Below are 12,763 nucleotides of genomic sequence, written 5' to 3'. Positions count from 1 at the left end.
TCGGAGCCTCGAGATCCCTAGATGTAAACTGAGAATAATCACCTGTTTCACATGGTTGCTACAGGATTAAGTGAAATAAAACATTTGGAAATGCCTAACCCTGACATGGCAGCAAATGATAAATGCTTACCAAATCTGGAAAAGGAAAACTATTCTGACTTAATAATGCCTAAATTTATAAACCAACCAAATTTAGCTTCAAAAATTCACTGCAAGAGAAATAATGACTCTGAGCCTACCATCTAACCAGAATGTCAGATGTCATGCATATCATCTCACTCAATCTTTGTAACCATCTGTAAGAAGTATCTCCTTTTAGAGAACAAGAAATTGAGGGTCAGTCAAGTTCAGTAATGTGTAGAGCTAGAATTTGGCAGACCTAGAATTTGAATTTAGTCCTATTTTAATACAGAAATCATACCCTTTTCTCCTGCTTCCCAGACCCTGGAGCCTAGTAAGGAGGGCGTCGGATAAGAGCCTGATAAGAGTCAGATGGATGATATCACCCACTCAATGGATATGAGTTTGAGCAAGCTCTGGGAGATGCTGAAGCACAGGGAAGCCTGGCCTGCTATAGTCCATGGGGTCACGAAGAATCAGACACGACTGGGAGATTAAAGAACAACAAAAGAGCCAGATAAGAAGACAATCATGAAAAGCTGATTAGTCCATCTATGTTAAAGAGCCTCTTGATCAGGGTCAAAGAAGAAAGTGAAAAGGCTGGCTTAAAACTCAACATCCAAAAAACTAAAATCATGGGATCTAGTGCCATCATTTCATGGCAAATAGAAAGGGAAAAAGTGGAAACAGTGACAGATTTTATTTTCTTGGGCTCCAAAATCACTGTAGATGGTGTCTGCAGCCATAAAATTAAAAAACACTTGCTCCTTGGAAGGAAAACCTATGACCAACCTAGACAGCATATTAAAAAGCAGAGACATCACTTTGCCAGCAAACACCCATCTAGTCAAAGCTTTGGTTTTCCCAGTAGTCATATACAAATGTGAGACTTGGATCATAAAGAAGGCTGAGTGCTGAAGAATTGATGCTTTCACACTGTGGTACTGGAGAAGATTCTTGAGAGTCCCTTGGACAGCAAGGAGATCAAACCAGTCAATCCTAAAGAAAATCAACCCTGAATATCCATTGGAAGGACTGATGCTGAAGGTGAATATCCAATACTTTGGCCAATACTGATGCAAAGAGCCAGTTTACTGGAAAAGATTCTGATGCTGGGAAAGATTGAGGAAGGAACAGAAGGGGCCAAAAGAAGATGAGATGGTTGGATGGCATCACCAACTCAATCGACATGACTTTGGGCAAACTCTGGGAGATGGTAAAGGACAGGGAAGTCTGCTGTGCTACAGTCCATGGGGTCACAAAGAGTCAGACACAACTTAGTGACTGAACAACAATAAATTAGCATAAGCTCAAACACTAAGGTATCCATCCCTCAGGGACAAAAAGATGTGGAAAGGTAAGCAATCAGCATAATTAAACAGTTCAGTTCAAACAGGACCATCTGGCAACATAACTTACTGTTTTAACAGGTATCATCATAAGGCAGGTGACTCCCAGGCCCTGTGATTTTAAGCAAGTTATTACATGACTGGTCTATGCCCCTGCTCTGTTACATGCAATATGAAGACAGTACAATCTGCCTGTAGTAACACGTAGGTTTAAGGAAATCATGCACAGAAATCACTTTGCACAGAAACCGTCACATATGAATGCACACAGTACTATTATCATGAAAGCCCTTTCACCACCAGACTTTTCCTTTCTAACTTGCCTAAATTATCTGTGTGTGTGCGTGCTCAGTCACTTCAGTCATGTCCAACTCTTTTGCATGCAGCCCCATGGACTGCAGCCCACCAAGCTCCTCTGTCCATGGGATTCTCCAGGCAAGAATACTAGACTGGGATGCCATGGCCTCCTCCAGGGGATCTTCCAAACCCAGGAATCAAACTGGTGTCTCCTGCATCTCCTACACCGCAGGTGGAGTCTTTACCCACTGAGTCATGTGGGCATCAATCCTCAACTTCTCTGTTACTTACCTGTCTCTTGTTCTCTGCACTCCATGAATTCATCTAAACCACAAAAGCGTACTGGATACCTGGTCAGGCAGACTGGTAAAATAGGAGTGCATAAGAACAGTCTTTACCCTCACAGACTTTACATTCTTACATTTGCGGGAAAGGAAGGAAGACAGATAATAAAACAAAGAAATAAAAACACATAATAAACTACCAAATAAAGTGATTAAGAATCCACCTGCAATGCGGAAGACCTGGGTTTGATCCCTGGGTTGGGAAGATCCGCTGGAGGAGAGCATAGCAACTCAATCCAGTATTCTTGCCTGGAGAATCACCATGGACAGAGTAGCTTGGCGGGTGACAGTCCATGGCTCGCAAAGAGTCGGACACAACTGAGCGACAAAGCACAGCACAAAGTGTTAAAAAGCAGGTGAGAAGCAGAAAATAGTCTCAGGGGGGAAGGTCAGTCAGATAATATCTTATATAGAAAAAACCCTGTTGGAGGACTACTTAGAATCAGAAAGTTGAATGATAAGCTGAATGATGGGAGAGGAGAACAAGGCCTGAGATCAGAAGGAACAGCATTTCAGGCAGAGGAGAAAGCAAGTGCCTCTAACAGTGCCTTGCTGCTGTTGCTGCTGCTGCTAAGTCGCTTCAGTCATGTCTGACTCTGTGCGACCCCATAGACAGCAGCCCACCAGGCTCCCCCGTCCCTGGGATTCTCCAGGCAAGAACACTGGAGTGGGTTGCCATTTCCTTCTCCAATGCGTGAAAGTGAAAAGTCAAAGTGAAGTCACTCAGTCGTGTCCGACTCTTAGCGACCCCATGGACTGCAGCCTACCAGGCTCCTCCATCCATGGGATTTTCCAGGCAAGAGTACTGGAGTGGGGTGCCATTGCCTTCTCTTAGAGGACTAAAAACATAGCTCTACTGATCTCACAATGCTGCAGTATGATTATTGATTTACACACCAGTTTTGCCACTAGACTATGAGCCCCCTGAGGGTAGGGCTGTGTGTCTTCTTCCTGCACTCCCTCACTCATGGTACATTCTCTAAAGCACTCGATGTATAGGGAAGATAGTCTTCCCTATAAATAGTCTCTGCGTTCAGGGAGCTTACAACAAATAGCACTGGGCAAAGACTAAGCATTCAGAAAATATTTACTAAGTGAACAATATGTGCTTGATGTTCAGTTATGTAGTTCAGCATCATGGCAAATTCTGGCCTTTCTACAGCCCTTCTTTCCTTCCTCATTTGCCTAAACGTTCTCCACCAGCCTTTCATGTCTGCTGCAATGACTGCTCTAATCTCCCCATCTCTTTCTCCTCTGCCTTGGCCCATAATCCACTCCACCTGGCATGCCTTCTCCTACATCTTTACCAGACTAATTCTAATGTCATTTTCCAAAATTTCATCAATATACTGACTTTCTGCACTGCTTCCCAGGTGTTGCAGTGATAAAGAATCCGCTTGCCAGTTCAGGAGATGCAAGAGACAAGGGTTCGATCCCTGGGTCGGGAAGATGCCCTAGAGAAGGAAATGGCAATTCTCTCTAGTTTTCTCACCTGGAAAATCCCATGGACTGAGAAGCCCGGCAGGCTACAGTCCAAGGAGTTGCAAATGAGTTGTACATGACTAAGCACACCCAGCACACACACATACTGATTTTATTATTTGCTCAAATGTATAGAAATCTCTCAAATTCTTCAGGCAAACGTTTTCATCAAGTAACAGAGAATGATGGATGTAGCTAGCAAAAGACAATACCAGATTGAGTGAATAGTAAAACTAGTTGAAAGACAAATGATCTGAAGTTGCATATATAACTGCTTTTCCTCCCCAAAATACAAGATACGTCAGTGAGTTTCTGGGCATTGTGCCTATAGAATTGGACCAGGATACAAGGGCAGCAAGATTCTCATGACTGTAGGTCTGTGTACTCTATCTCTCATCCATGAAAGAAATGCTTCCTTCTGAATAAACAAAACCAACTTGGGATGAGCTATCACTTAAAGATCTTCCCCACACAGAAATCAGTAGTTTAGCATCTAAAGTATTTGACATGAATTTCCTTTTCTAAGGATACTGCAGTTGTAGTTCATTTTTAAAGAGAAAAAAAGTCAGATATTTATTCTTCTAGGCAAGAAGGCAGATAAAGGTCAGTCACAACTTCCAATGCAGCCTCCACAGCCGTATTTAGCTGATTAAAAATTTCCATGTAAGCTTCAGCCTTCACTTCTAAAAGCCAGCCATCTATCTTTCTTTTCCCACTTCTGAAAAAGAGCAGAAAATCAAGCTGGAGTCAGCTATTGTAAGGTATACAACAGCAGGGGCATGGTTTCCATTTCCCTCAACACGGCACATTCCTCCCTGAGTTCCTGGACAGAAACTGTGCTTTTTAGAGAATCACACACCAAGGACTGTACAGCTAGGGGCCTCAGAGACAGTGTTGCCCACAACGTCTCTGCTTCTCCTACAACAGAACAGCTCTGTGAACTGCACCCAACCATTATGAGAGGGTAAACATACTAAAAAGCTAAATACCATGATTAGATTACCATTAAACATTTAAACTCAGTGCCCTCAATCAAGACTTCTCCTAAGACATGACTAATGTAACGGGCTCATTTCAGTGCCCAATAAGGCTGTGCCTTACTATATTGTGCTATTTATAATAGAGAGCGCACTATAATTACATGCCTGGCCTTTGGCACCCAGACTTGGATTCAGCTATTTTTTACTAGCTGAAAATCTGTGGGTAGGTCATGCAAGAACTATAAGTTTTTAAAAACTCCTTACCAGACCCTGCAAGGCCCTACTTGATCCAGGCCCTGCCTACCTTACACATCATGACTAGTACTATCACGTTCCACCTCTTTAATGGTCTGGATATGTTGAGTTCAGGCCATACCTAAGGGCCTTTGCATTTGTTGTCCTCTCTTTCCCAGAATGTCAAGTCACCTGGTTGGCTACTTTTCATTACTCAGGTCTCAGTTCAAATGTGAAAATGCCACCTCCAGGATCTCATAATGTTGATTACATGAGTGCATATAATTCCATTTACTTAAAGTACAAAACAAAACCAGTGTGTGGTGACTTAATTCAGGAGACCAGTTACTCTTTTCTCAGTAGGAATACTGTAACCACACAAGGGTGTCCTCTGAGTTGCTGCTACATGATTAATTTCTTGATATGGATCTGATCACCTGGACACGTTCAGTTTGTGAAAACTCAAACTGTTCACTTATAACATGCATGTTTTTAGTATAGGTGTTCAGTTCAGTTCAGTCACTCAGTCGTGTCCGACTCTTTTCGACCCCATGAATCGCAGCACGCCAGGCCTCTCTGTCCATCACCATCTCTCAGAGTTCACTCAAACTCACGTCCGTCGAGTCGGTGATGCCATCCAGCCATCTCATCCTCTGTCGTCCCCTTTTCCTCCTGCCCCCAATCCCTCCCAGCATCAGTCTTTTCCAATGAGTCAACTCTTCGCATGAGGTGGCCAAAGTACTGGAGTTTCAGCTTTAGCATCAGTCCTTCCAAAGAACACATTGCAATAAAAAAATTAAACCAAAACAATAAAAAGAACAAGTTGTCAAATTGGTTTTCCTTGATAAACTAATCTATGACACACCATCTGGGCTAGACTATTCATTTTCTACCCCCAAGACCTTGTTTTACTGTCTTCATAGCATCTGTCACTGGCTGAAATCATTTTCATTACTGTTTATGTAAGTACAGTCTAGCCATTTCCCACCCCTGTTAAAATACAGTATCATGTGGCCAAGACCTGTCTTGTTTACCATCCCCAAATATCAGCACTTCAAAGGCCTTTTTCCAGTAGAAACTGAATAGAAAAAAATATATGTAAAATAAATGGCAAAAGGGTGGCCCTTTAAGGATCTAACATCAAATAAAAGTCATTAAGTGTTAGAAAAAAAACAAGAACTGTGGTGCTAACTACGTGAGGCCCAACAACAGAGAAAACAAAATGTCAACAATATTCGTTGTTGCTCAGTTGCTCAGCTGTGTCTGAGTCTTTGTGACCCCAAGGACTGCAGCACGCCAGGCCTGCCTGTCCTTCACTATCTCCAGTTTGTCAATGACATTAAGCACCAGGAAAGTGAAAGTGAAGGTCACTCAGTCGTGTCCGACTCTTTGCCACCCCATGGACTGTATGTCCATGGAATTCTCCAGGCCAGAATACTGAAGTAGTTAGCCTTTCCCTTCTCCAGGGGATTTTCGCAACCCAGAGATCGAACCCAGGTCTCCCGCATTGCAGGCGGATTCTTTACCAGCTGAGTCACAAGGAAGCCCTAAGAATATGTGGCAAATTTAACTATGAGGAGGGGATAGATAGTGTCATTCTATGGCACTCTGTGGGAGTGGTTGAAGTTACTTCTCACAGCAGAAACTGGGTCTTTTTTTTTTTTTTAAGAGTATCATTCTTTACAATGTTATGTTAGTTTCTGCTATACAATAAAGTGAATCAGCTCTATGTATACATATATCCCCTTCCTCTTAGATCTCCCTACCCCCTCCCATCCCACGCATCTAGGTCATCACTAGAGTCTGTCATACAGAGTGCAGTAAGTCAGAAAAACATGTATCATATATTGATGCATATATGAGAAACTGGGTCTTTTATCTCTATACACACAAAAGTTTTGCACAAGGCATGGCACAAAGTAGGTCTGAGCCAAGAATAGCAACCAATTTCTGAGTCACTTCGGGAGGATTCTAAAGTTTCCTGGAAAAACAGGGTCCTATTCAAGTGTAATGTCTGCCCTGGGCAAGGGAGTAAGTAAACACAACATAAATGCATAGACAGGTGGAGCAGATACAAAGAAATACCCAATAATATGAAAAGGGCTCCTTACATAACATTTACTTTTTCTACTGCTACTGCTAAGTCGCTTCAGTCGTGTCCGACTCTGTGCGACCCCATAGACGGCAGCCCAACAGGCTCCCCTATCCCTGGGATTCTCTAGGCAAGAACAGTGGAGTGGGTTGCCATTTCCTTCTCCAGTGCATGAAAGTGAAAAGTGAAAGTGAAAGTGAAGTCGCTCAGTCACTCAGACTCCTAGCGACCCCATGGACTGCAGCGCACCAGGCTCCTCCATCCATGGGATTCTCCAGGCAAGAGTACTGGAGTCGGGTGTCATTGCCTTCTCCGTATTTTTTCTCTTTTTTTTTTTTCTAAGATGTTTGCAAAGAAAAAATTAAAATGGATCAGTAGTGGTCATGGTTACTTACTCTATGCTCTGCAGACTAACTTACATGCTGTTATAATGTATTTTCATGAAGAAACTTATACCAGAAACTGGTATAATGGAAACTGAAAAGAAAACCTTTAACCTGGAATCAGCTCTGCCACAAACTCTCTTTATAACCTTGAACAAGTCCTTGAACTTCGTTAGTGCTCCATTTTTTGACCTGTGAAATAAGTTTTTTGGATCAGACGCTTGCTAATGCCCATTTCCAGTTCTTGAACACTGTTTACTATTATTGACTTAAAAAAAAAAAAAAAAAGAATTTTCATCTCTTAAGTTTGTGTTCACAGGACAACACTTCATCTACAAGTACATAAATCAAAGTTTTCAGAGTGAGGCAGAAGATTCTTTTACCCAGTTTTCTTGCCAAACCAAGGGTATCCCCCACCCAGATTTTCTAAAGTGTTGTATTCAGGCTCCCATTTCTGAGTAAGGCAAGAAGCCCTATCTTCAGCCAAACACTTGGATTTTTCTATACAATTACTTCTTTTGCTCTAATTTTCACTGCCTTAGGCCTCATGTTTCTCATCAATTCAAGTCTACTTTCATAGTTAGCACCACAATTCTTGGTTTTTTTCTAACATTTAATGAATGGAACTTGATCACCTGGAGGTATTCCCCTTACTCTATTACAACAGTTCTTAGTGATTTTAATTAGACAAAAGCCACCATTCCCTTTGCTATCCTACCATACTGTCAAGTGCCTGTTAAAGACATTACAGTAATGTTATTAGCACCTTTTAAATTTGCATTAACACAAACATACAAATGATAAGTCAGGAAAAGAAAAGAAAAAAAGAATAACTCAGATGTCATAATTAACCAAAGTTTAGAGTAACTCAAAAAATCATCAGTGGCTATCTTTCAATTAAAAAAAAAAATACTATGCACATCCTAGATAAAACTGCAGGAATGATCATTTGTCTCTCATCAATTAAAAATGGGGAAAAGGACAAGGCTGTGCTGTGGCCAAGCCCCATATCGTTTTCTTCAAAAGGGAAGAGATATTTCTAACAGAGAATAAAAAGTTGAGTACTTGAGTCATTTCTCCAAGAGTCATCACCAACTCATAACTCCCCAAAGGCCTTCTGGCTACTGTGGCTCTTGCCACCTACAGAAAGTAAAATCTCCTAGAGGCCAAGTTCTAATAGCTATTCAGTGTCCATCATTGGCCCTCCTAGGATTTTATTCTCTAGAAACAAGGAGAAAGAGGACAAGGCCAATACTCGAATGTGTTCCAATGACAGGACTGAATTTTCACTAAATTGAGGAAGGACATTTCCCATCATTCTCCTTGACCCCCTCATTTCACCGTCTCAGCACCCCATACCCACACCCAACTCTGCCAGTCGGCAAAAGCAGGCACCTCACTCCCGGGAGTTACTAAACCAGCGAGGCTGGGGTGGGTTTCTAGGTACCTTCATCACATGGCCTAACAAATGGGTTCAAAACCAGGACTGGCGACTGAGGACTGTCAGTTACCTCAGAACAGGTAACTGAGGACAAGAAAAAAATGTTTCCTGCCATTATAGTAAACAGTAATGTTGCCTACCATCAAAGCAGCAGCCACTACAGTACTCCCATACAGTGCACCCTGAGGGGAACTGAGGATTCTGAGGAACAGTAAACAGGTCCTAGATAAAGTTAAGATGCATATCAAAGGGATAATTTCAATATGCCCAGACTCTTACACCTTCCATATGGAGAAAAGCATCAAAATCACTAACTTGTCATATCTATATTTTGTGATTAGTCTTAACCTTTTAAACTTCCACAACAAGGTTTGGTTTTTGTTTGTTTTCCAGCAAAAACTCCTATAAATCCTGGCTCCTCCCCTACCTCTTTCCAACAATTCCTCAGAACTATCCAGAAACTTCTTCAGGATACAGTCCTCAATAAATGCCTCAAAAAAAAATGTACTTCTCAACGTATACGCTGTGTTTTGTGTGTGTGTGTGTGTGTGTGTGTGTGAGCTGGCAACACAATAACACCTCAGGACTTCAAACCCCGTGTGTGTGGTGGGGGGGTGGAGGGGAGCGGTGTGTGTTGGCAACACAATAACACCTCAGGACTTCAAACCCCGTTTCCAGGAACTTTTCCTGAAGTTGCCTGTGCAGAGCCTGGTACAGGGCCCGGCGCCCTCCCCGACGCTGAGGGAATCCACGTCAGCGACAACTGGGAGTTGGGTGGCTCTCACTCTGAGGTGGCCCCGGCTGTCATTAACCCCTCAGACCGGGACCCCCCCCCCTCCCACACATGAAGCAAAGGGTGCTGGGGTCCCTGGTGCGCCCCAGACGCAGCACCGCGCGTCCTCTCCACAGGTGTGGCGCCTAGGCGACCGCGCACCCGGTACCAGGAAGAAGAGGGCAGAAGGGGACGGAAGGGGACCAACGGCTGCTCGAGGCCCCCACCAAAGGGGTCCGCTCACCTGGGACCTGGCCGCCAGGAGCGGGGGCCGGAGCGCCAGGTCTCTCAGAAGTTTCCGGGCCTGCGCTCCCACGGGGGCCGCCATCTTATCCAGGAAACCAGCAAGGGGATCCTGACCGGGTGCCGGCAGGGCGGGAGGGGGCTGGAAGAGGAAGGGAGGGGGAAGGGGCGGGGCCGCCCGCCGCCTGCCGCCCGCCACGCCCCCTCCGCCCGGGCGCGCCTGGTGACCCTGGGACGCGGCCACACTCCTGAGGGAGTCCCTTGTCGAAGCCCTGCGTCACCCACGACGACCGCCACCTCGGCCCCAAATTCATTTTCAGTATTTGGAGCCTCCTCCTCGCGCTACCGCGGGTCACAATGTGAGCGAAAACCCACCCAGAGCCCAGCGGTCGTGGACTTAAAGTGCCCTGGAGCGAGAGACCAATGCCTGTTGCTGGTTCCAGGGAGTGAGTGCTCTGAGGAGCGGCCAGTATGGGATGCCATGTGAGGGATAGGCCTCTGCTCTCGTCCTGGGGCCTCAGGGGCTTCTGTAGGGAAGCGGTGTTTGAGGTGAACCTTGAGGGAGTAAGGGAGAAGCAAGCGGGCCTGAAGAGGTCAGTGGAGGCCCTCTACCCTTTAGTGAGACTTGTCTCTTTGTGAAGATTTAGACAAAGGTATTGAAGGATTTTAAACGTGTAGTCGCCAGAGTAAGACCAAGAGTTTACTTGCAGTTTACATGACTCTAAGCACTGTCTGTGGAATAAAAATAGCTAGCAAATATGCTTAATATATGGCAGGCACTTTACAAATAAGGACTCGTTTAGTGTTCATAGCAAGCTTTCCAGTAGGCACCAATGAAAAAAATCCCCATTTTGCAGAAGAAAAAACTGAGACACAAGGTTTCCTTGCTTATTGAGATCTGATAAGGATTGAAAGAGTTTCAAACTCATGCTTTCTTCTCCCAGCCCTATAAAGTATCATTTTCGAATTTTTAACCTTACTTTATTCTTGAGCCTATGATCATGAGAAAAGGTACAAATTTAACAGAACTGAGCAACTATTTCTGCTAGTTTTCTTTGAAACTGAAAGTCACGCAGTTGTGTCCCACTCTTTGTGACCCCATGGACTGTACTGTCCATGGAATTCTCTAGGCCAGAGTATTGGGATGAGTAGCCTTTCCCTTCTCCAGGGGATCTTCCCAACCCGGGAATCCAACTGGGGTCTCCTGCATTGCAGGCAGATTCTTTACCAACTGAGCTATCCTTTTTTTTGACCAAAAAAAAAAAAAAAAACTACAGAAAAGTTGCAAGAATATTATGCCAAAACCCCCAAATATCCTTTATGCCGATTTATTGATAGCACTTGTTTCCATTTTGCCTCAATCCCCATTTTTTATAGATATGTAGCTTTATAGCCCATTCTTAATCATAGTTTTACTGGCTAGATTTCATATCCATTGATGATTATTTCTTATATCAGTTTTTAGTGTGATAGTTGCAAAATCATGATTGTCTAGTTCCATTCCTTTCTACATTTTCTATAGTTTATGTTCTACTCAGAAGAGCTTTACTGTCCCCCACGTTTGTTTATTCTTTTTTTTTTTTAATATTTATTTTTTGCTCTGTCAGGTGTTAGTTGCCACACTTGAGATCTTAGTTGCAGCATACAAGATCTTTTCTTTGTGGAGGGCAGGCTCCAGATCTCATGGTCTTGCTGACTGGGGCTTAGTTGCCCCGCTGGAAGGCGGATTCCCAACCACTGTTTCACTGTTTCATCAGGGAAATCCCTCTTTATTTATTCCTGTTTTCACTTTTATCAGTATCAACTCACAGATCCCTTTTTTTCACTGTCAAGCCTATGTTCATTCCTTTACATGTACTCACTTCAGCTGCCTCTGAATATGGGTCATTTAATCCTCACAGGAACCCTGTAAAGAATGATGCTATTATTCTCATTGTACCAGAGGGGAAACTGCATGAAAGAAATATAACTTTCCCAGGGTCACAGCTTGGGAGTAGACCCCAAAGCTGACCATACCCTCCTCTTGACATGAGTCGATCTGAGTTCCCACTTCATCCTCATTACTCTTATTGGGTTCTACCATCTGGTCAATATGGAGAAAAGACTCTTATTAATGTTTGCAGACTGAATGTTTAAACTTGGTGAGAGCTTTGAACATGTTGACAGAAGGAAGCAGACTACCTGTAGAATTCATCAAAGTCTGCTTATTCAGACAGTCTATGGCAAGGGAGTTGGCTACTATTACTTTCTTTCCAGCAGAGACTTGAAAGGGTTTGAAAAAAAGAGTACATTTTATAAAGAGGAAGGTGAACCTATTTAGACAGTCTTTGAGGAGTGTTCTATTAGGATGGAATTTTTTTCTATAGGGGTAGAGTTTTTGGAAGTGGAGTGGGCAGAAGCTTTCTGATTACCACTCAAGTACATGTGGCAATCTTTGCTTCATTATCCACTAGTGACTATTTGGGCTGAGTAGCATCATATGAGTTTTCCTGTTTCAATTGGAAGACTGGCTAGTCATCAGCTCTGGAGCTCAAGTCTTGCATCTGCAATTTTTCAGTGTCTTCATCCAGATCCTCTCATTCTGCCATCTCTGCAGCCAAGAGTTTGGGGAATATAGAGCATAAGGGCCTTCATATGGTATCTCCAGTGCTTAGCATTAGGCCAGTATTAGAGAAAGTTTGAAATAAGCACATGTAGGATGACTTACACTTTGGAGTACCTCCTAAGACTTCTCCCTATCTTCTACCCTTTTTATTTCCCAAATAGGAAGCTCTTTGAGGTCAAGGATTTCACCAGAGTTCTACCCTGTACTTTACTGAGATGAGCACTGGGTTTTCTGTGAAACTGGATTGGATTCAAATCGCATATCTGTCTTCTATCAATCTGTGACCTGAGGAACTACCTGCATCATACAGTGATAGTAAGTATTCAATAAAATGTGTATAAAGACCTTGCACACAGTAGGGTCTTAATAAATGTCATGTTTCTTAAACCAGTATCTTTGTCATGTGTCAGGAGTGGTTTAC

The 12,763-nt window shown here is 43.4% G+C and overlaps 1 protein-coding gene across 3 annotated transcripts in view; it reads right to left on the bottom strand.

Moving 5' to 3' along the window:
* SUCLG2 (succinate-CoA ligase GDP-forming subunit beta) overlaps positions 1-9,892 on the bottom strand; it is a 273,645-nt gene extending 263,753 nt beyond the window's left edge. The window contains exon 1 of one of the 3 annotated variants that reach the window (XM_061396438.1): positions 9,739-9,892. In XM_061396438.1, the coding sequence (XP_061252422.1) occupies positions 9,739-9,822 (84 nt within the window). In that variant the 5' untranslated portion in view covers positions 9,823-9,892. The remainder of the gene's footprint in view (positions 1-9,738) is intronic. The other 2 variants (XM_061396439.1, XM_061396440.1) reach the window with 2 other exon arrangements.
* Between the last annotated feature and the right edge of the window lie 2,871 nt (positions 9,893-12,763).

This window comes from Bos javanicus, chromosome 22 (assembly GCF_032452875.1).
Source record: "Bos javanicus breed banteng chromosome 22, ARS-OSU_banteng_1.0, whole genome shotgun sequence".
In the NCBI taxonomy this organism is placed as follows: Eukaryota; Metazoa; Chordata; class Mammalia; order Artiodactyla; family Bovidae; genus Bos; species Bos javanicus.
This window is presented reverse-complemented; position numbering and strand designations above follow the sequence as displayed.